The 23,019-nt window shown below is 39.0% G+C and overlaps 1 protein-coding gene across 7 annotated transcripts in view; it reads left to right on the forward strand.

Annotated features, from left to right (window-relative positions):
- The window catches only part of ATP2B1 (ATPase plasma membrane Ca2+ transporting 1), a 126,634-nt gene extending 103,932 nt beyond the window's left edge, over positions 1 to 22,702 (forward strand). For 2 of the 7 annotated variants that reach the window (XM_047788309.1, XM_047788308.1), the window contains exons 16-22: positions 4,118 to 4,309; positions 4,519 to 4,732; positions 5,179 to 5,390; positions 6,806 to 6,913; positions 8,885 to 9,067; positions 9,457 to 9,543; positions 19,433 to 22,702. In XM_047788309.1, coding sequence (XP_047644265.1) covers positions 4,118 to 4,309; positions 4,519 to 4,732; positions 5,179 to 5,390; positions 6,806 to 6,913; positions 8,885 to 9,067; positions 9,457 to 9,543; positions 19,433 to 19,744 — 1,308 coding nt within the window. In that variant the 3' untranslated portion in view covers positions 19,745 to 22,702. The remainder of the gene's footprint in view (positions 1 to 4,117; positions 4,310 to 4,518; positions 4,733 to 5,178; positions 5,391 to 6,805; positions 6,914 to 8,884; positions 9,068 to 9,456; positions 9,544 to 19,432) is intronic. The other 5 variants (XM_047788313.1, XM_047788312.1, XM_047788311.1 and 2 more) reach the window with 3 other exon arrangements.
- Positions 22,703 to 23,019: the final 317 nt, after the last annotated feature.

Raw genomic sequence — 23,019 nt, forward strand, 5'->3', positions numbered from 1 at the left:
GAAGAAGCCCTTGACTCTGCCTCCGAGACCGGGAGAGGTTTTCTGAAAAGGGTGCCGTTCGCGCCAAGGGAAGGAAAAGAACAGGGAGAAAGGTACTGCCTGGAGACCCTAGAGATGGCACATAGTTTAGCGTCACTAGAAAAGCCGTGACGGTGGTGGCGAGTACTGCGTGTGACGGCCTTTAAATACGATGAGGAGGAATTTGTTCTGTCATCCTTAGATCAGCACCTTCCTGATGTGGGAGAACAAATTTGGAAACTCACAGTGCACATGAGCATACAGCTCTGAGAAGCTCACAAAAAAGCTATTTAGGAGTTCCCGTCGCGGCTCAGCGAAACGAAGCTGACCACCATCCATGAGGACACAGGTCCCATCCCTGGACTCATGCAGTGGGTTGAGGATCCGGCGTTGCTGTGAGCTGTGGTGTGGGTCGCAGACGCGGCTCAGATCTCGCCTTGCTGTGGCTGTGGCGCCGGCCAGGGGCTACAGCTCTGTTTCGACCCCTAGCCTGGGAACCTCCGTATGCTGCAGGTGCAGCCCTAAAAAGACCAAAAAAAAAAAAGCTATTTAACTTCTCTTGATGGAAAATTTCCCAAACTTGTTTAACTATGCACCAAGTTTTTATTTGAATACCAATTAACATCTTAAAGTAACTTTTTAAATTTTGAAAGATTTTGAACAAGAGAGTGATGATGTCTGCATTTGCAAAAGACACAGGATGATGCGAGGCTGGGAAACCTTGAAATATGTTACACGTTAAAAGTAGAACATTCGGACTAGGAGCTGGAGACTAAACTTTTAAATTAGGATTGCTCCTTCATTGACGACTTTGAGAAAAGCTTGATTTGGACTTTGCTTTTGTGTTTATCAGAACAACATTGCATAGCATTTAAAAAGTTGGCATTTAGGAGTTCTCGTTGCGGTGCAATGTTTAACGAATCCAACTAGGAAGCATGAGGTTACCAGTTCAGTCCCTGGCCTCACTCGGTGGATTAAGGATCAGGTGTTGCCATGAGCTGTGAGGTTGGTCGCAGACGCGGCTCAGATCCCTCGTTCCTGTGGCTGTGGCTGTGCTGTAGGCCGGCGGCTACAGCTCTGTTTCGACCCCTAGCCTGGGAACCTCCATATGCCGCAGCTGCGGGCGGCCCTAGAAAAGACTAAAAGACAAAACAAGTTAACATTTAAAAAAATTTTAATTCAACAGTCCTTGTAAGACTTCATAACTTAAGTCCCTGACCACGTATCATTTCTTCCAACTCATTTTTTGACGAAAAGAACTCTTTTAGCCGTTTGTTTTCCTTAGCTGTTTGCCTCTTTGTATCTAAATGACAGGGTTTATTTTAATATAAAGCCTTTGTTAATGACTTTTCAGTAAGGAAGATAAGGTTTTAGCAGTTGCACAAGCACACGTGCACACACTCACACCCCTGATGCATTCGTGCATGCTCCCCACCCTGTCATTCTTCCATCAGAGTTAGAGACGAGTCCGTACACCGTCCATGGAATTGACAGCACTGTTCAAGCTGAGCCACGCGGTCTGTTATAGTTATTTTCACTTCCTTGCACAACTTCTTGTGTTCCTAAAACTTCTTTTTTAATTCACTCTTTTTAATCTTTAAGGGAGCTCTCTGTGTGTTTATTTTCTCAGTTTTTTATGTATCTAACACTAACTCATCGCCAGATCCTCTGTCATCGTGTCAGAGACATCGGGCACTGTCAGCAGTTTCGCCTCGGTGGCTGCAGACCTCTCCCCCGTCTCCCGACGTGCTTCACCTGGCCCGCTTGCTAGGCCTGCTGCACGGCTGTCTCTTCTCTCCCTGGGCCTGAGGATTTCCTTCAGCTCTCTCTTATGTTGGGTTTGAATTTCCTGCATTTGATGTCATCCTTGTTTTTGGAGTACCCTCTCACACAGCAAAGCCGTCTCCTAGATTCCTGAGAAGGGTTCGTGAGAGGTAATTTTTTCACATCTGTTTGACTGCAATCTCTGTTCTCGCCTCAGAGAATCTTCTTTGATTCTGAGTCTGACTTGGTATAAAAATCTAGGTTGAAAATAATTTTCACTCCAAATTTTGAATTTGTGCCTCCCTTAGTATTACACATCATCTTGAATTTTGAGCCTCTTTTTCTTTCCTTTTTCCCCCTTTCCTGGGGTGTATAAGTCTTTCCTGTGTTCAGTCCTCTGAAATGTCATGGTGGTTTGTCTTAGGGCAACTTTTCACTGTGAAAATTCATTTTCTTCAATTTTGTGCAAGTTCTTATACTCGTTTTATTTCTTCTCCTGTTTCTTCTTTGTGGAACAGTCCACCCGCCTTTTGGACCTTCCTATTTCATCTCTTTTCTTCCTGTTTATGATACCTTTATCATCTTTCAGGAATATTTCCTCAACTTCTGTTGTTTTTTTTCACTTCTGTGATAATATATTTAATTTCGAAGAGTTTAGGATCTCTGAGTTTGCTTCTTGTTTTAATGTCTCATTCTTGTGTCATTGCTGTACTTCTTGCCTTTCTAAGGATTTGACTTTCTGAAAAATAAGCTTTTGTCTCTTTGTCCGGGTCTCCGTTCACCTTTTGATTTAGCCTCTGTCTTTCAGGTTAGTGCTTTCCTCAGATGTCAGGGGATCCTTGGCTGCCTCTGCTCATTCACTGGTAGAAAGCCGAAAAGCTGGAATGCCTCAGGCGTCTAGGTGGAATTGGTCAACCGGAAGCTTCTCGGTAAAGTGGTCTGGCTTGGCCATTCCGCTTCCTTAGGGTACCTTGAATTTTCAGCATTTTTAGGTCTCTTCTCCTATGATGCTCAGATTTTCAGGAAAGAATTTTCAAATCTGCAGACCAGAGGGCAATCCTGGGAAAACATAGGTATAATATATAGCTATAAGCTTCAGAGGGTGTTCTGGGAAACAAGTAAAGAAAGAAGCCTGGTGGTCTCTACATACATTCACTGAACAGAGTTACTCGTCACTCTCCCCCTCCTTTTTCAGTACAGCACCCCTGTACTCAACAGCACTAGGTACCCTTCAGGCTAAACGGTCTCTGTTGCACCCTTGTCTATTAAATTAGAGTCATGCGCCAGCTCAGCGAGGGGCACACCGCCTAGGCGCGTGGACTTGGGGAGAGGCTTGAAGGCTCTGCTGCCTTTTCTTTTAATGTTGTTACTAACATACAACACACATGCAGAAAAGCGTCTGTGTCGTAAGTACACACTGAGTGGGTTATCACAAGATAACCAACCTGTGTTATGCAAGGCCAGAAATAAAATAGGACATATTTTGTACTCACATACTCCCTTCTCATTCCTGCCCTGTTTCTCTGCAGAGATAACCAGTATTCTAAAGATAACTTGTTTGCTTTTGAACTTTGTACATAAGAATCATGTATATCATTTTACGTTCATCTTCCTTAACGCATCATTTTCCTTCGAAGAGTCATCCGTCTTGTACATATAGCTGTGGCTCCCTCATTTTTACTAATCCTTCCCATTCCACTGTTGAGGGACGTTGTTGTGCTGAAGTTGGACTTCTCAGCACTTTTTCAGTGTCTTTGATGGACTTTCAAGAATTCCTACTGTTTTCATTCATGCTGTCACCCTACCTCCAGGGCTGCCTGGTGCTGCCAAGTCCTGAGCCTTATATCAGAGGATCCTATTGTGCAAAAAAGGCTACGTCTCTGCTCTCCCTACTGTTGGTTTAGGCTTCAGCTTTCTGGGTCTACTGAGTTTTTTACTATGTGGTTATTTGCTTTCCAGCCTCTTAAGTGTTTTTGTAGTATCTCTTTCCCCCATTAACTTTGTGTCTTTGTGAGTTTTTATTTTTTAATAAAAAAAAATACCTTTTAGTGTGACTTTTGGAGGGAACTTGGTTAATGCCTGTGTCCATTCTCTTTTTTAACCTAATTTAAACTTTATTTTCAGTGCCTCTTCATTAGGTTCAGTTTCTGCTGAGATAGAATGTTTTCCCAGGAGGTGGTATCTTAGAATAACTGTATTCTGTGATACCCTTTTCCAGTAAATTTAAGTCAGTCATTCTTAAATATAATGATAAAGTTTTGTTTACAGAATGTATGTGATCCTTTCACATGTGTTTTAAACATTTAGTCTAAGTCACAGAAGTTTTTTCCAATAGGGTATCGCTGGAACTGACGTAGCTAAAGAAGCATCAGATATCATCCTCACAGATGACAACTTTACGAGCATTGTTAAAGCAGTTATGTGGGGACGAAATGTCTACGACAGCATCTCCAAATTCCTTCAGTTCCAGCTCACTGTCAATGTAGTAGCAGTGATTGTTGCTTTCACGGGCGCCTGTATTACTCAAGTAGGTCAACAGTTTGTTCATTAAAATGTGTATAACCTGCCTTGTTAAAGCACTGAACTCCTTAAGTAAGGCGAAGCTCAGTATTTTAGGTTGCTGTGAAAAATGTAATCCTGTTCTGTTCTCTGAGTTTTTAAGTACGAGCGGTTTCCTGAGGATCACTGAGTTCCTAAATAGTCGTGGCCGTTCATTGAGACCCCCGTCTTTTCTAGGACTCGCCGCTTAAGGCTGTGCAGATGCTGTGGGTAAACCTCATCATGGACACACTCGCCTCCCTGGCTCTGGCCACCGAGCCCCCCACTGAGTCCCTCTTGCTTCGGAAACCTTACGGTAGAAATAAGCCTCTCATCTCACGCACGATGATGAAGAATATTCTGGGTCATGCATTCTATCAGCTGGTGGTAGTCTTTACACTCTTGTTTGCTGGTAAGAATTCAGTGCCTGCTAGAGCTTCAGTTCACTTCTTCTCCACGCCGGTATCCCAGATGTTTTAATGTCACACATTTTTCAAGGACAGCAGTTGTTTTCTTTCTGACGCTCCGTTTATCTGTAATTTTTCCTCTCTGTCGCCTTGAGAGGCTGGGTGATAGATGGTAGAGGGAAGTGGAAAGAGTCCACATTTCTGGTCCTGGCTCCACTGCTACCTTAGATGTGAGATCTTGAACATGTCACCCCAGTTTTGGGGTCTTCTGTTTCCTCCTGTATAAAAGAAGAGGGTTGTCCTAGAGAATCCCAGGTCTCTTCCACCTCTTTCTCTGTGGCTTATTGGAGAGCCGAGAAAGGTCTGGCTAGGTTTTGTTATTGCCTACGTCCTTGAAATGTTACGGTGTTTTGTATGATAATTACAAAATAGTGATTTTTCATTCTTTCAGGAGAAAAGTTTTTTGATATTGATAGTGGAAGAAATGCTCCTTTGCACGCTCCTCCGTCGGAACATTACACTATTGTTTTTAACACCTTTGTACTGATGCAACTTTTCAACGAAATAAATGCACGGAAAATTCACGGTGAAAGAAATGTATTTGAAGGAATCTTTAATAATGCCATCTTCTGCACAATTGTTTTAGGCACTTTTGTGGTACAGGTGGGTAATTGTAAAAGATAGTTTCAAATTTGGTTATTATGCGGCGTTCTTAAGTAAACTATAGGTGGCTTGTTCCAGAAATTAGCTGACTACAATGTGTGGGACTTCCGTGTATTGCCTTGATGACATCAAAAAGAGTTTCAGATACCATGACTCAAGTAAAAATGTGCCCTGTCCTAAAATTCTACGTGTGAATGAGCATACTAAGCTAATGCCACTGTAACTGCACTGCCAGTTCTATGTGGTATTTCATAGTCACTCTGATTCTGATTATTCATTCTGTATTGTTATTATGAAAACCGTTATAATGTTTTTATGTTATTTTAGGCCAGTCTTACAGTTAACCACTTTTTAATCTAGCCAGAGTGACCATTTAATTGCTCCTAGCAATTAATAACAGTTGTAGTTCTACGGTTGAGTTCATTATTAAATAATAAATGGTTTGGGAATGAATATTTTAAAATCCATGTGATTCTGAATGACTGCATCCTGAGTTGGAATGTGCCAATTTTCCATTTTGTAATATTGTCAAAACAAGGCAGAAAAGGAAGTGGAGAATTGAGTGTGAGGAATGAAGATGAAACAGGAAGGATTTAATTTTCCCATTTTTATAAAAGTCATTCTAAGGACAAAACTAAACATCACTTTACATATGGTAATTTTTACATAACTATATATTATACCTATGTTTTTATATCCTCTTGGATTCTGTGGTACTCTTCTATGCAAATGATTGTTAATAGCAGAATCTGGAATCACAACGAGTAAGTAAATGATGCATGATCCACACCAGTAAATCAATAAACACAGTAAGATTTCAAATTTAAGAGTGAGCTTTTCAACCATAGACTCAGACAGTGATGGGGCTTATTTCAGAATGAAGAGCTAAGAATTTTGATGAGTTTATTCAGTCTATACCTTGTGCACTGTGGATATCAAAACCCAAAACCCCAGACTTAATTATTTCTGTGCAGACTGTTTCTGTTTTTGCTTTCAGTTTCTGTAAACTGTGGGGGAAATTTTGCTTACTTGTTATGTAGTTTCTGGAAGTATTTTATGTTGATTTTGTAAAAATCACTGTTCATGATATGCTAAAATTTTAGCTTTTACTTACTGTTGGAATTAGGTTTATCTTATCTGTTTTTTAATATATGGGGACTGCAAAAATGTAATTGCCTATCTCTATCAAGCAAATCTGATAAAACTTAGTTCCTAACATAGGTTGATATCCCCAAAACAGTTGATGTGAGGTGTCATTTTTCAATGCTTCTTACGTATTCCCACGCTACTCAGAGTGTGGTCTGTGAATCAGCCACTGATCTGTTTATTGCAAGTCCACAGTGAGATAAGGAGCATGGGCCAGAATGTAAGTCAACAACTTCACTAAATAAATTTATTCTTGATTATTTCTCCAGATAATAATTGTGCAGTTTGGTGGAAAACCTTTCAGTTGTTCAGAACTTTCAATAGAACAGTGGCTATGGTCAATATTCCTAGGAATGGGAACGTTACTCTGGGGCCAGGTAAAAAAATAAACAAAACCTCATCATTTTTTGTTTAAACCTAAAGTGATTTTTTTTTTTTTAATTTTTAGTGTGTGTACATTTAATCAGTTCTATAACATGATTCTAGGTAGTTTTCATTCCGGGTCGAGAAAGGGCATTCAGAGTTGTTTTGTAATATAAAATTTGTCCTCATATGTCACTTGCTGTTTATTATAATTATGCTTATACAATGTAATTTCTTACCTGGTTTTTTAACTTGTTTAGAACAAGATTTACAGCTGTTATTAAGTTGATGCACTTACAACTGTATCTTTTGCTCTATTACCTACTTTTGCAGTTTCAAAATTAATGTTTTAATAAAAATATTGTATATGTTACTTTTTATCATTTTCTTAGATAATTTAATAAAAATGTAGCATAGGAAAAATCCTGAGTTTCACTTGATGCGAAAAATGTTTCCATAAATATCTGGAAACATTGGCCACAGAATGACATTTTAGATTATTTGGATCAGATGGTTTTAACAGTATATATATTAAATACAGTGCCTGAAAAATGAGATAGCCTTCATCTTCACTATAGGTAGCTAACTTGCAGATGCATTTCATTTTTAAAAAGATAAGTGGTAGTGGTTTGTGTGTTGTTCATTTTAAGTCCATTGCCATCACTGTAAATCTGATAATCTGTACTAACTTAAGTTACCGTAGGCTGTTGGTGTGTAACTAGTGTGAACTAATTTATTGTCATTTTGTAAGTCAGTGTAACAGAACATCCAGATTTTACTTAACCTTAACTCAGTCTTTATGCGCCTTTTATCTCATTCACCTTTTCCTAATTGTGTTTCTAGGTTCTGAGGTTTCTCGTCTTACTTGTAAAAACCTCTTTAATTGAGTTCTTCTTTTAAGTTGGATCCATACCGGATCCCCCCCCCCCACTTTTTTTTTCTTTTTTTTCTTTTTTTTTTTTTTGATGACTGTTCTAGTTACTTTCTAATGTTCCCTCACAGGCAAAACCAAACCCCACCACCTCCCTCAAAATCTAGCTAAATTCAGGAAGAGGAAATTCAGTATAGCATGCATGCCCAGCAGGCATCAGTTCCTGTCCTCGGTTGACGGACACTGCCTGTTGACTTTAGGTGGACGCAGGTAGAAAGCACTGATGCTGTTAGTCAGGAGACTTAGGGTCTTAGTCACTCCGTGAACGAGTCATTTCCTGTGTCTGTGATCCTGTTTCATCTCTAAAATGAGGTGATTGGACTAGAAGTTCTTTGAGCATTTCTGATTCTGCCTGCATGCCTGATTCCTAACTTGCTTGATGAATGGCCACATTCCTTAAGGAATGGCTGTTAACACTTAGAAGTTAATACATATTGCTGTTTTTGTATCTTGTATGCCTTCTGGGGAATCTTGTTTGGTGTTATTTTCAATCAGTGTTAATCCAATATTACATAGTTGCATTTTATGAAAATATACATGTAATAAGCCAAAGTTTTTTCAGTTCAACCTTGAAGATTTTTTACATTTGGGTGTGTTTTTTCTCATTGAATCCTTAAAGCACTAATGAAATGTCAAGTTATGTTGCATCCTCTACAACCACCTGCTATTTTTTTTATTTTATTTAAAATAAATTAATTCACATGAATTTAAGTAAATATAATCTAATTCACATGAATTTAAGTAAATATATACGTATTAAAGCATGGCTGTATAATTTACTGTCTTGACTGTCCTAAATAAAATGTCAAAACGTAACCAGGTTATTTCCATTCAGGAACAATTTTCACCCTCCAAACAAATTGTTTATGTAGCTAAGAGGAGTAATGTTTTTTGTTTTGAGAAAGACAGCCTCTGATGGACAGGATCTCATTGCTTCATTGGTAAAGATAGTTGGCTGTGCTTGCACCTTTTCATACCTTTTCTGTGTTAAAGGCGATCGGTTTAATTGTATTATGATACGATTTGTTTCTAAGTTCTTTCCCCTGTGTTGTAGCTTATTTCAACAATTCCAACTAGCCGTTTAAAATTTCTAAAAGAAGCTGGCCATGGAACCCAAAAGGAAGAGATTCCTGAGGAGGAGTTAGCAGAGGATGTGGAAGAGATTGATCACGCTGAACGGGAGTTGCGGCGTGGCCAGATCTTGTGGTTTAGAGGTCTGAACAGAATCCAGACGCAGGTATGGGCCTGGTGGAGAGGTAGGAGAGACGATGGGCACAGGAGCCAAGGGCTTTTGGACCCGGGAGGAGGTTTGAATGTGCTCCTTCACTTCCTTCTAGCCTCCCCAACCCACAAAACTTACTCTTTTGGAAAACATAGTACTGCTTTCTGGAATGAATGAAAGTTCATGAAACTGATCATGAAAGAATGTGTTGATATTCCCCTGAGCTCCTTTTTTCCTAGCTTTTTTCTCCCCTGCATCTCCAAATGCTACTCTTGCCTATTTATCTGCTCTGTAAAAAGTGCCTTTTTCTTTACTTTTGTATATGTTGATAGATGGAATGGTCCTTTCTCTTGTTCTCTCTCTCTCTTGCTGAGCAAGCTGTCACAATCTCTGATTCCTTGCAGATGGATGTAGTGAATGCTTTCCAGAGTGGAAGTTCCATTCAGGGGGCTCTAAGGCGGCAACCCTCCATCGCCAGCCAGCATCATGATGTAACAAATATTTCTACCCCTACACATGTAGTGTTTTCCTCTTCTACTGCTTCTACTACTGTGGGGTGTGAGTGTGTGTTCCTAAGTGCATGAAATTAACATTTCCTACTTCACACACCTAACGTTTCTCATTTTCTCCTTAATGTTTAAATTCATTGTTCAGGCTTTTCATAAAGCTTTCTTTTCGTAAAGTGGATTGAGACCTCAAAGTGTTGTCGTTGTTGTTGTTTTATTTCTTAGAGGGCTAGATTACAGGTGGAACAATTGCAACCAAAGATCAGACATGAAATCTGTGAGCTTGTCTCTCGGCTAATTAACTCTGATAGTTAATATGGGGAATAAAACTGTAGCTTAGAATTTGTGAAACTACTATAAATTCTTGAGTATATGCCTTTAAACATGTTCATACTGCATGATTCCCAGAAGCATGTGATTTGAAACTGATCCAACAGAACCAAGAAATTGCATTTTTAAAGCTAAAAATGAACTGAGCGCTTTGACTTGTATCTGGTTCAGCTTGGAAAGTGAGTTAGTTCCCTGAAGAAAAGTACTGAGCATATAGTAGCTACGTGTTTGCCTTCTGAGCCTGGACTATGGCCTTGCTTTGTGGGGTTTTTTTAATTTTGTTTTGTTTTTGAGAAGGGGTCTTTGTAAGATTCAAAGTTCTTCGGTATGTTTGTGGCTTTTTTTTTTTTTTCCGCTTACATAATCGATTTAAGTTAAAATTCCTTCCTAGATAAGAAAATGTTCTAAGTTTTCCAAAGAAATGAGGAAAGTACATTTTTTCTAAAATTTTGTAATTGGTTTTTTTTTAAGTTAACTCATTTCTTCCACCCCTGGTCACCTTTCATCTCGTTACAGCAACCAATCTATTTTTTGTATCTATGAGTTTGGTGTTCTGTTTTTTGGTTTTTGGAGTTTTTTTTTTTTTAAGATTCCTCATGTAAGAGAGATCATACAGTATTTGTCTGTATCTGTCTGACTTATTTACTTAAGACAATAATGCCTACAGGGTTTATCTATATTTTCACAAATGGCAAGACTTCCTTCTTTTTTGGAGGTTGAGAAATACTGTGTGTGTGTGTGTGTGTGTGTGTATTTGTATATGTGTATACACCATAGTTTCTTTACCCATTCATTCATCAGTGGACACTTAGGTTGTCTCCATATCTTGGCTCTTGTAAATAATGCTGCAGTGAACGTTGGGGCACCTGTATCTTTTCAAATCAGTAATTTTGTTTTCCTCAGGTAAATACCCACAAGTGGAGTTCCTGGATCCTATGGTAGTTCTGTTTTTGGTTTTTAAGAAATTGCGTACTGTTTTCCATCGTGGTTGTACCACTTCACATTCCCACCAGTGGTGCACGAGAGTTCCCTTTTGTCCACATCCTTGCCAACATTTGTTTTTTCTTGTCTTTTCGATAAGTGGTAATTAAGCTAACAGATGTGAGGTGATGTCTCAGTGTGGTTTTGATTTGTGCTTCCCTGATGATTACTGATGTTGAGCATCTTTTCATGTACTTGGTGGCCATTTGTGTACCTTCTTTGGAAAAATGTTCAGATCTTTTGACCATTTTTTTTTGGGGGGGGGGTGCCCGTGGCATATGGAAGTTCCCTGGCCAGGGATCAGACCTGTGCCGCAGCGGTGACCTGAGCCTCTGCATGGCAGAACAGGATCCTTAACCCACTGAGCCATGCGGGAAGGCCTCCTCTATACCTGTTTTGTTAAGAGTTTTTATCGTAAATGGCTGTTGAATTTTGTCAAATGCTTTTTTGCATCTTTGAGAAATGATCATATGATTTCTGTTGATTATTGGATCATTATGTGTCGTAATTTTCAGTAATTGACTAGAATGACAAATATTCTTTCAGGTTTTTAATAAAAGTTTTTTTTGTAAACTCCCCGTAAGTCCTCTAACCTATATCATCCTTACTCTGAATTAGTGTCTTGATTTCATGGTGAATTCTCAGTATATCAGAGGCACTAAAGATACAAACCCACCCACCCCTCACCCCACCTTTGAAATCATCTGAATGACCTGATTCGAGCAGACGCCTCTTTTTCATTTGGTCTTTAGCCCGTGAAGCACTAAAGGAGCCTTGGGAAGCTGGGGCAAAGATGAATTGAGGGAGGAAACAGTGCCGTTGAAAGGGAAGCTGTTTACTCAGAGCCTGTCTGTTCACCACTCATTGCTTAAGTAATTTTCATTTGTTGTTTGTAATGGTGTGACAGAACAGGAACTGTGCCCATTTTATAGGTGTGGAAGCTGACTTGGAGTTTAAATGACTTGCCCCTGGCTGGTGAACAGTGGCATCATGATGTAGGGCAAGGAGCACGTGCGGGCTGTCAAGCCGGACACGCCCTGTCACGTTAGACATGGGCACGCATGGACGGATAGGGACCTTTTTAGAAGTTACAGTGGTGCTGCCTACCTGAATGAAAGGTGTATACCGATTGCAGGGGATTCGACGGAAGGCTGATGTCAGTCGAATCCCTCCCTTCCGTGGGTGTCACGCTCTGCTCCTGCTTTCTGCGGGCGTGTCGCCGCTGGCACCTTCGTCTCCTACTGGTATCTGGTTGTCTTCTTTAACACCGGAAGGCCTGCCGTCCTCCCTCGCTGCTCTCGGACCTCCAGGCCTCGTGGTCTAGTAAGGACGTCAGACAAGGAGTTGGCAGTTCCTACCTGAGAGCAGAGAATGTTCTAACAGGGGCTCTCAGCCGCCCTGGGAAGTCAGGACAACGACTCCCAAGCCGACCCCTTGGGAGAACTTCAGCTGACAACAGAGGTTGGTCCTGAAAGAGTAATAAGATATCAAGAGTTGGTGAGGCTGAAGTAGAAGGTGAGCATCCATTTATGTCCCACAAGAAGGCGCCACACTGAGACTTAATCCTGATAGACTCCCTCCCCTCAAGACTTTAAATTTGAAACAGTTCAAACTGCCAGACAAGCTGAAAAATTAGTACATGAATACTTTTCACCTGGATATATCGTTTCTTAATATTTTATGACATTTGCTTTGTCTAATAATGTTAATAGATACCTTTTTCTGAGCCGTAGAAAAGAAGTGGCAGGTAGAAATTCCATCTCTAAGTACTTCAGCAGGTGCTGTCCTGTGTAATCCTACTGTAGAATCACATCCAAGAAATCTAGCTTTGATACCATTTTGTCTAATACACAGTCCATATTCAGATTTCTCCAAGTTGCCTCCAAAATGTCCTTTATAACTTTTTTGATCCAGGATCCAAGAAAGGACATTTAGCAGTGTGTGTTTGGACCCTTTATCTACTTTAACCAGGATCCATTTTCTCTGCTTTTATTTTTCATAACATTGACTTTTTAAAGAGATCCAGGCAAATTGTCTTAAAAAGTGTCCTGTTTTCTGGATTTGATTGTTTTCTTTTTTTTTTATTTTCCCACTGTACAGCAAGGGGGTCAGGTTATCCTTACATGTATACATTACAATTACATTTTTCCCCCAGCCTTTCTTCTGTTGCAACATGAGTATCTAGACAAAGTTCTCAATGCTATTCAGCACGATCTCCTTGTAAATCGATTCTAAGTTGTGTCTGATAAGCCCAAGCTCCCGATTGATTGTTTTCTCATGATTAGCTTTATGTTAAACTTTGACCAGTTTATCTCCTAGGTGGCATATATTCTGGTGTTTTTCATTTTTATTTCAGCAAAATTTTAAATAATTGACTTTTCTCATTAGGAGTGGTATCATATGAGCTTAGATGTATCATATTTACTGTATTTTTTGGATAATGGTGTTCTAGGATTTATATTAAGTCACTCATCAGCTCTGTTTTAAGACATACCCACCCAGACCTGTGTCAGACTTTTTCTGATGAACAACTACGTGTGAAACCTCTGAGTTGCCGGGTACATGTAGCCAGGGTAATGGTGTTGATACATTTAAGGAAAGATTTCATTTCCTTACTGTGTTCTTCCCTAATATAGAACAATCTTAGAAATATCTGTGTTCATCAAACTACTTTGACTCTTTTTTTTTTGTCTTTTGTCTTTTTTTGTTGTTGTTGTTGTTGTTGCTATTTCTTGGGCCGCTCCCGCGGCATATGGAGGTTCCCAGGCTAGGGGTTGAATCGGAGCTGGAGCCACCGGCCTACGCCAGAGCCACAGCAACGCGGGATCCGAGCCGCGTCTGCAACCTACACCACAGCTCACGGCAATGCCGGATCCTTAACCCGCTGAGCAAGGGCAGGGACCGAACCCGCCACCTCATGGTTCCTAGTCGGATTCGTTAACCACTGCGCCACGACGGGAACTCCCCTGACTCTTTTTTTTTACAATTTTTTAATATAGTTAATTTACAATGTTATGTTAGTTTCAGGGATACTGAAAAGTGATTCTGTTATACACACACACACACACATATATATATATATATATATATTCTACTTCAGACATGTTTTCTATTATAAGTTATTACAATCTTGAATGTAGTTCCCTGTGCTAGACAGTCGGTCCTTGGTGTTTATCTGTTTTATATATGGTGGTGTGTATACGTTAACCCCAACGTCCACACTTACCTCTCCCCTACTTCCCCGCTATCCCCTTCGTTAACCATTTGGAGTTTTTGCTTTGCCAAATAAAATTATAATCCATTTCAACTTTATCATATACTAAGCCCGAAACGTCTCTAGGGAGATCATCTTTTTGTCCTCACTTATTAGTCAGATCGTCTAAGACCTCGAGAGAAGACCCTCTGTTGTTTTTCTTTGTCAACTGTATCCTTCTCATAGCAGTCTTCACCATTAGTAGATTATTTTGCTGAATCAGAAGTTAGGCCTCCCTGGAAAGGAGACATAGAGGAAAAATTTGGTCTTCCAGAAAAAGGGTCTGCCAACCATAGCCTATGGGCCAAATCTGGCCTGTTAGCTGTTTGAAAAAAACTTTCACTGGAACATAGCTTGTTCATTTAATGAATGTCTTTGGTGGTCTTGCGAAGCAGAGTTGAGTTGCATCAGAGACCAGATAGCTCACTAAACCTAAAATATTTACCATCTGGCCCTTTTCAGAAAATATTTTCCAACCCCTATTCCAGATAATGAACATGTGGGTGTCACTTTGAGAAAATTTGATATGCAAATATACTACTTTGAAGAACAACCTAGAATTTCTTTCCTATTGCAAAGTATCTTTTAGTTTACCACTGAAATCCTTTAATTTATTGTGCACACAGTAAAAGTAGTGATGAATGCAAATTTCAGATACGTGCAGTCTGTTGAAGGGAAGATACGTCAGCTGCTGATTAAGTAGTTTCATAGTTTAGAGCCATCTTCTTGTGTACATTGTTTTAGGCAATAATATTCTTTTTTTATCAAAAGTCAGAATTATATTTAAGAAAATAGGTGATTTAAGCAGGGTACATGACCTTAATTTGATTTGTTACTTCCTATGTTGGTAATCATTTTCAGTTTACTAAAATTGCTTTATGATTTTAATAATCACTTCAGTTTTTTGTTTGCTATATATGCCTCATGCAGTGTTTTCTTCTGTTTTTTTGTTTGTTTTTCTCTCAATGAATTACTCTAAAAATTTTTCTCATCGATTTCCCATTTTGGCTCATCAAGTCAAGAACCCAACATTATCTCCCTGAGGATACAGGTTCAATTCCCAGCCTTGCTCAGTGGGTTAAGGATCCAGTGCTGCTGCAAGCTGCAGTGTAGGTTGCAGATGCACCTCAGATCCAGTGTTGCCATTGCCATGGTGTAGGCTGCAGCTGCAGCTCCAGGTAGACCCCTGGGCTAGGAACTTATATATCCACAGATGTGACCACAAGAAGAAAAAACAATTTTTTTTTCCTTGGAAATTCCCATGTAGCACAGCTGTGGCCATGGGCCACAGTAGCAGTGCACGTTCAGCTCCTGACCAAGAAACTTCCACAGGCAGCAGTTGCAGCCAAAAAAATTTTTTTTCTTGATGTAGGAATTGTTGGATTTTTCTTAGTTCTAATCATTTTAGGGGTTATAATGTAAGTGGTAGGTCTCAATAGCCATTAAAAGAATTAAGTTAAAAGACTAACTTAAAGCAGTAAGGGTTCAAATAAGCAGTAAGGGTTGGATTGTCCAAAAAAATAGGTAATTGGGATTACTTCTCATGTTTCTGTTTAAACTGATTTATTTGTGGTGTTTATTTAGTATTTTTGGTTTTCTGTCTACCTACAGTATATCATGTACCCAGTTGTGCTTTTTAATTACTTAGAATTACTACTGTGCTGTGAGAATTTTACCTATAAAAGGTAATGGAGATCAGAGCATGTATAAACTAGCTTAGTATCATGCCTTAGTTGGAGAGTATTTTCTTATTTATGAGTAGAAAGTAAAATTGATCTAGTTCAGATTTTATTCTGTGTGCCTAATGTGAGAACTGTTTTTTTGTTTTTGTTTCGGGTTTTTTCTTGTTTTTTCGTGGGGTTTTTTGTGTTGTTGTTGTTGTGTTTTTTTTTTTTTTTTAAGGAACACACCTGCAGCATATGGAAGCTCCCAAGCCAGGGGCCGAGTCAGAGCTATAGCAGCAGTCCTACGCCACAGCCACAGCAACACGGGATCCAAGCTGTGTCTGCAACCTGCACCACAGCTCACAGCAACGCTGGATCCTTAACCCACTGAGCAAAGCCAGGGATTGGACCCGAGTCCTCATGGATACTAGTTGAGTCGGTTAACCACTGAGCCACAACAGGCACTCAGAGAAATGCTTTTTGAAAACTTTATTGCTTTGGAGCATTTCTTTTCTTTTTTTCTTTTTTTTTTTTTTAAGAAAATATTTATTTTTTTTTTTTTTTTATTTTCCCACTGTACAGCAAGGGGGTCAGGTTATCCTTACATGCATACATTACAATTACATTTTTCCCCCACCCTTTCTTCTGTTGCAACATGAGTATCTAGACAAAGTTCTCAATGCTATTCAGCAGGATCTCCTTGTAAATCTATTCTAAGTTGTGTCTGATAAGCCCAAGCTCCCGATCCCTCCCACTCCCTCCCCCTCCCATCAGGCAGCCACAAGTCTCTTCTCCAAGTCCATGATTTTCTTTTCTAAGGAGATGTTCATTTGTGCTGGATAGTAGATTCCAGTTATAAGTGATATCATATGGTATTTGTCTTTGTCTTTCTGGCTCATTTCACTCAGTATGAGAGCCTCTAGTTCCATCCATGTTGCTGCAAATGGCATTATGTCATTCTTTTTTATGGCTGAGTAGTATTCCGTTGTGTATATATACCACCTCTTCCGAATCCAATCATCTGTCGATGGACATTTGGGTTGTTTCCATGTCTTGGCTATTGTGAATAGTGCTGCAATGAACATGCGGGTGCACGTGTCTCTTTTAAGTCGAGTTTTGTCCGGATAGATGCCCAAGAGTGGGATTGCGGGGTCATATGGAAGTTCTATGTATAGATTTCTAAGGTATCTCCAAACTGTTCTCCATAGTGGCTGTACCAGTTGACATTCGCTTTGGAGCATTTCTAAGCTTGTCCTTGTCCTGGGCTGACCTTCATCTTAGCAAATATTTTATTCTAGTCAAGTTAGTTATGAAGTTAATATCCTTATGTTCTCTCTTATTGACTTGAAAGAACTTGGAGTTGAAAGTCCAGAAACATTGATGCTAAGACATTCTGGCACTAATTTGTAGCGACCTGGCAAATCAGCTACCCTGTCGTCAGCCACTCACGTCTATCATTTGTGAAGTGGTTAGAATAAAATATCTCAAACATCCTTTCAAGCTTTGATATTCTAGGATAATTTAATAAATCTTATCAGATAGGGGAAAAAAATCTTAGCAAAATTGAAAAGCTTTGGTAAAAAGGAATCTAATTTCACCTGCCACAGGTGTGGGTATATTTGTGTACACATGACACACTGCCCTCACCTACGTTTTTTACTCTTTACACTCTGCTCCCCCTCGAGCTTTGATACCTCCCGGATCAGTAACTTAAACCCAAACCTTCCTTCTGAGCTCTGGATATTTTCACTTCAATGTTCTGCAGCTCCCCAAATGCACTAAAATTTGATTTATTTTTCCCTTCACTCCTATTCTTCACTACTTCTGTTTACCCAGACTAGTCAAAACAGAAGAGACCTCCGTTGCTTCTCTAGCTCTGTTAACAATACCAGCAACCAAGTTAAATAAGCAACAACTTGAGAGTCATCTTGAGCAGCTCTCATCATCCACCAGATTTGCCGGCTGGCCCTCCAGCTTCTGTTCTCTGTGCCCACTGGCCACTGGCTATAGTGAACGTAGGAGTGTAGGAACCACTCCAAGATCTTGATTTCAGGTCCTTTGGATAAATGCCCAGAAGTGGGAATCTAAAATAGTCAAATTCCTAGAAGCCAGAAGTAGAATGGTGGTTACCGGGGGACCAGGAGTAGAGGGGAGTTGCGAGATACTGGTCAAGGGATACAAAATTTCAGTTACGCAAGATGACTCCGTTCTGGGGATCTAACGTATAGCATGGTGACTACAAGTAACAACGCTGTAGGATGTACTTGAAATTTGCCAGATGGACACAATCTCAAATGTTCTCACCACACACACGCACACACCCACACACGTGGTAACTAGGTGATGTACTGGATATGTTAATAAACGTGATTGGTGATTACTTCATAAAATAGGCATATATCAAATAGACCTCTTTGCCTTAAATATATACAGTAAAAATGTGAGCATAAACTGTTACATTTTTTAAGAATAAATTCACATACCAATGTGAAGAAATTTATTTTTATATCGTAGTCATAGGAGATGATGTTGGTTACTACTTACGAGATGACTTTGGTCTTTTTTTTCTGGAATATCAATATCCATTACTTAACATTGTAAGTAAATAATGTCTTCATTGCTAAACAAGATTCTTTAAAATCAAGGCAAAAGCAAACACTGTACTTGAACTGATGTGGACTAGATACTGACCTATTTGGATTCTGTCTTTTTTTTTTTTTTTTTTTAACTCCGGAACACACTGAGTCTATGAGACCAAAAGTCAGTATGTACAGTAATGTATTTCAGTTAATGACCCATTAATCTCTTTTCATCCATATAGCACACTTCTGAGAAGGAAGGTCAGGTGTTGGGCTATATGTTTAAGGGTGAAAACGCTACAAGACTTTGTTTCTTCTCCTTGGGAAGTTTTTCACAGAAGAATCCCAGAGGGTTTTTTTGTTTTGTTTTATTTTAAATCTGTTCTTTGCAGTGGCCTATAGTATATAAATTTAAGTTTTAATATTATAGAGAAAAACACTAACCCTTTACAGACAAATGGCATATACTCAACTATTTATAGCTGTTTAATGGCATTTTGTAGATATTTGTTTGGGTTTTGTCTTTATTTTATTTTTTAATTAAGGGCGTAGTGGGGTAGATGTGAGTTCATTGTGGCATTCGGCTTATAATTGCTTGGCTTTTTCATAGTCAGTGACACCCTAATTCCTAGCATGATTAATAGTAACCCTCTGTGCTTGACTTTAACTTATTTGAATTGTTTTCAAAGATTTTTTTTTTAATTTAGAAAATCAGCTAAAGCTTGTGTATGGTTAATTTTATGTTCGTTTTTCTGTTTGATTTTGTTTTCTTAGGGAAAAAAATCCTATAAAATGGCTATTAAATTCTTAGCCAGTGACAATGAGATTTGCTTCGTATTACTTTGAATTCTATACCTCTTAATTCTTAGAGTATGTGGTTTTGTTGTTCTGTAGTGTCCTACTAAAATATTCATTTTTTTTACAGTGTATTGCAAGTTCCACTGCATTACATGCAAATATGATTCACTCATACCTAGCTGTTTGTGGATTCAAACTCATAAATGAACCATTTTTAAAACTAAGCTAATAGCGTACTGATACCTCTCTGTGTTTTCTGATATTTACAGATTCGAGTGGTGAATGCATTTCGTAGTTCTTTATATGAAGGGTTAGAAAAACCAGAATCGAGAAGTTCAATTCACAACTTTATGACACATCCTGAGTTTAGGATAGAAGATTCCGAGCCTCACATCCCCCTTATCGATGACACTGATGCTGAAGACGATGCTCCTACAAAACGTAACTGCAGTCCTCCGCCCTCTCCCAACAAAAACAACAATGCCGTTGACAGCGGGATCTACCTTACAATAGAAATGAACAAGTCTGCTACCTCTTCATCCCCAGGAAGCCCACTACATAGTTTGGAAACATCGCTCTGATTGTAAGCTGAAGGTTAACACACTAGCTGCATTGTAAAGAAACAAATCGAAACTGGGTCTTTTCACATATTGTGACGGACAAGATAGTATTCTTGTCTTTGGACTTCAACAGAAGACACACTTGTACGAATGTAGATTTATTTTTTTAAAAAAAAAAAAAGCAAAGCTTTCTGCCAGACTGAGGGTGCTTTTTGGGGGGTGGGAGAAATGAACTGACAGATAAACTGTAACTCACCATAAGTTGACCTGTGGATCATCAGTAGAACCTAAGAATGGTCCTGAACAGTGTATTAGCAAAGCTTTAGTTTATCTCAATCCGTGATGGGAGAGAGGGAGGAGTCGAGCTGGGCAAGCAGGCAAAGAGCCCTGGATCATTGAATTGATGCTTTAATTTCTGCTGTTGGCTGTTAATAATTTGGATTATTTATGTTTATAAATGATACAGATCTGTTTACAAGGTTTGTAGATACTTTTTTTGTTCCTGTTCATAGATGGGAAGCTTCCTTATAACTGATGCAGAGAAAAATTAGTCCTTCAAATACTGCTGTATTTTCAGGAAAAAAAAAGGGGGGGGTGTTTCTATTGAAACTGTACTAAATTTTTGCCTACAATTTACCTTGTTAAATATTGTAGATAAATTGCTAATACTAATAGCCAAATAGATAACACTAATGCTTTGTTTAAAAAACAACAACAACAACAACGAAAAAACAAAACAACAAAAAAAAACATGAGCAGTGGTGTTCTGATGAAGTTACGGCATCTGTCCTAATTAGTTTCTTAAATACATTTACTACTTAATGGTTTTGAAACAACTGTTTAATTTTTAAAATTTTTGAAAACTTGCTAATAACCTTTGTTCAGAATTTAGTAGATTGTTTAATGCAGGACATCAACTACATAATGAAAGAAGCTTGAAATGCTTTTGTTATTTCAGGCAAATCAAATTAAATCAAACTATCAAACTACAAGAGAACTTTAGTCCTTTTTGTTTTTGTCTAACCATGTTAGTTCAGTGATGTCTTGGTGACCTGTGAGTGAACTGTATTGATTTTTCTAATAAATCCTTAGAAACCTTCATACAGCATGAGGGCTGTTGGCATTTTGAAAATGGTTAGTAAGTAGAAGCATACCTGTTTTTCTTCTGTTTTTGAAACTTGTTTGTAAACATAAATAAATATGCCCTTTTATTAAATAAATACACAGCAATGTTTTTTTAAAAAGAAACTTCCGCTTCTTCCCTCAGTTCCACATATTGGGTGCATCAGTCCGTTCTCTTTACCCGCAATTGGAGTACATTTCAAGATGGTAACAGCCCCATGAAGTACCCCCTTTCGCTCCTTGGTGGCAAGCTAACAGAACCAGATTAAGGAAACCATCCCAGTTTGACTTGTTCTTCCCAGAGCTTAGTTTGCCTAACCTAGTCTCACAGTTTAAAATCAGTAACGATCCCCATTGTCTTTGATACATGTGTTTTCATCCCTAAGTGGCCAAATAACAAATTAGTTACAATGAGATTCTGTGAAAAGGTGGGAAAGGTCCTAAAAGCAGACGTTTAGCTGGACTAATTTACCGTGTGCTGGAAAGCCCATCTCTAAGCCAACTGTGTTCTTTTACGTCTTTATGTCTTCGGTCCGCCTTCCCCCCTTCTGTCGCCTCTGTCTTCACCTTTTAGGAACTGGCACTGTGTTAGGGCCCAGATGTCACCGTACAATCCTCAGGCTGACGTGAGGTTTGCGAGGACTGCTGCAACATCTGAGAGTGCTGACCCAGTGAAGAAACCTTTAGTCGATGGTGCTTGACGTTTTTTTGGTGGGTGGGGGAAAACCTTTTTCTCTCCATCAGTGCTTTGCAGTAACCCTCTGCAAGTTTCCGGAACACATTGGCTCTGTCAGCATCTGTAATTGCACATTATTCATCAGGTATTTATAGCAAATCATACTGTAAGAAGAGGTAGCATGATATGCCGAAACATGTACTAGGCCAGGCGTCCAGACCTGATTGCTGGTCTTGGTTTTGCCATTAACGTGCTGCATGACCTCGGGAAAATTAGGAGCCTGAATGAGGGAGGTGGACTAGACCATCTCGAAGAGCCCTTTAACTCTAGAAATTTACCCTGTCACCTGGAGAGCCTGTCAGGCATAGGGAATCGAGAAAAGGGAAATGTTTTCCGTTTTCTTTTTTATTTTGGTTATGCTTAAATATGAATGTAATCACCAAAACATGTAGAAGTGCATGTGCTTCGGAGGGTTCGTATTGAGCCTTCACAGTATTCATTTTTCAACTCAAGGCAATGGCTTTTTACACCGACTCTAGTCCATAAACGGGTCTTATGACATCCATGGAGTCGTAGCAAGACATGCTTAGTGTGTATTTCTCTCTTTGAGACACTGTCATTTCTACCAGAAATTTCCAGAGCATTATGTAAGTAGAAAAAAAACGCAAACAAGCTGTTAAAGATCTTGGATCCCATTATATAGTATGTATCGCTGAAATCAGCATCTGTAATTCAATCACTTTTTCTCTTTTATCCTCTAACCAAAAAATTGTTTAATTTTGCATCCCAAATGTTTTTAATCTTTGTATATTTTTTAAAAATCTTTTTCTCCTCATCATTGCCTTTTTTGTGGTTGTAAATAGACTTACTTGCACTTTGAAGATGAGTTACTCCTTGTCATCTTATAAATATGTGATATGGTAATTTTCATAACAGATGTCAGTTTTGAGCCAAGAAATGGTGATTTGTTTATAAGAAAAAAACTGGCTTCATTTCTGTGAAATTGCTCTTTGAAAATTTCTTTTTACACGTGTAAGCCAACTGAGATACCGTGATGGTGTTGATTTCTTTCAATGATGCTTACCATCTATTTTAGCCACTGAGCCTTTTATTATTTGTCTATTTGTAAAGTTTATTTGTCTTAACTCATTTAATAAATATACTGTTTATCTGTTTCTGAATGGGGACTGAACTTTTTGAATATCTAAATGATCTGAGCATCCTATATTGGAATTTTTTTCTCCCTGAGATTTTAAAAACCTAACTGATGAAAATTCTGTAATGTACTTGAAATGTTATGGTTGTGTTACAGTTAATCAGTGTTGTGATATGCATGATCTTACCCCTGGAATGAAAGTGGGTATGTATCGTCCTTACTCTCCTGCCCACCATCTCCAGTCTTTATAGCGCAATGGATCGTTTCTGCGGTCCGCGGGAGTTTTATGTTTTTATTTATTTATTAATTTTCTGCTTTTTTGGGCCGCACCCACGGCATATG

The sequence above is a fragment of the Phacochoerus africanus genome, chromosome 7 (assembly GCF_016906955.1).
Source record: "Phacochoerus africanus isolate WHEZ1 chromosome 7, ROS_Pafr_v1, whole genome shotgun sequence".
Lineage (NCBI taxonomy): Eukaryota > Metazoa > Chordata > Mammalia > Artiodactyla > Suidae > Phacochoerus > Phacochoerus africanus.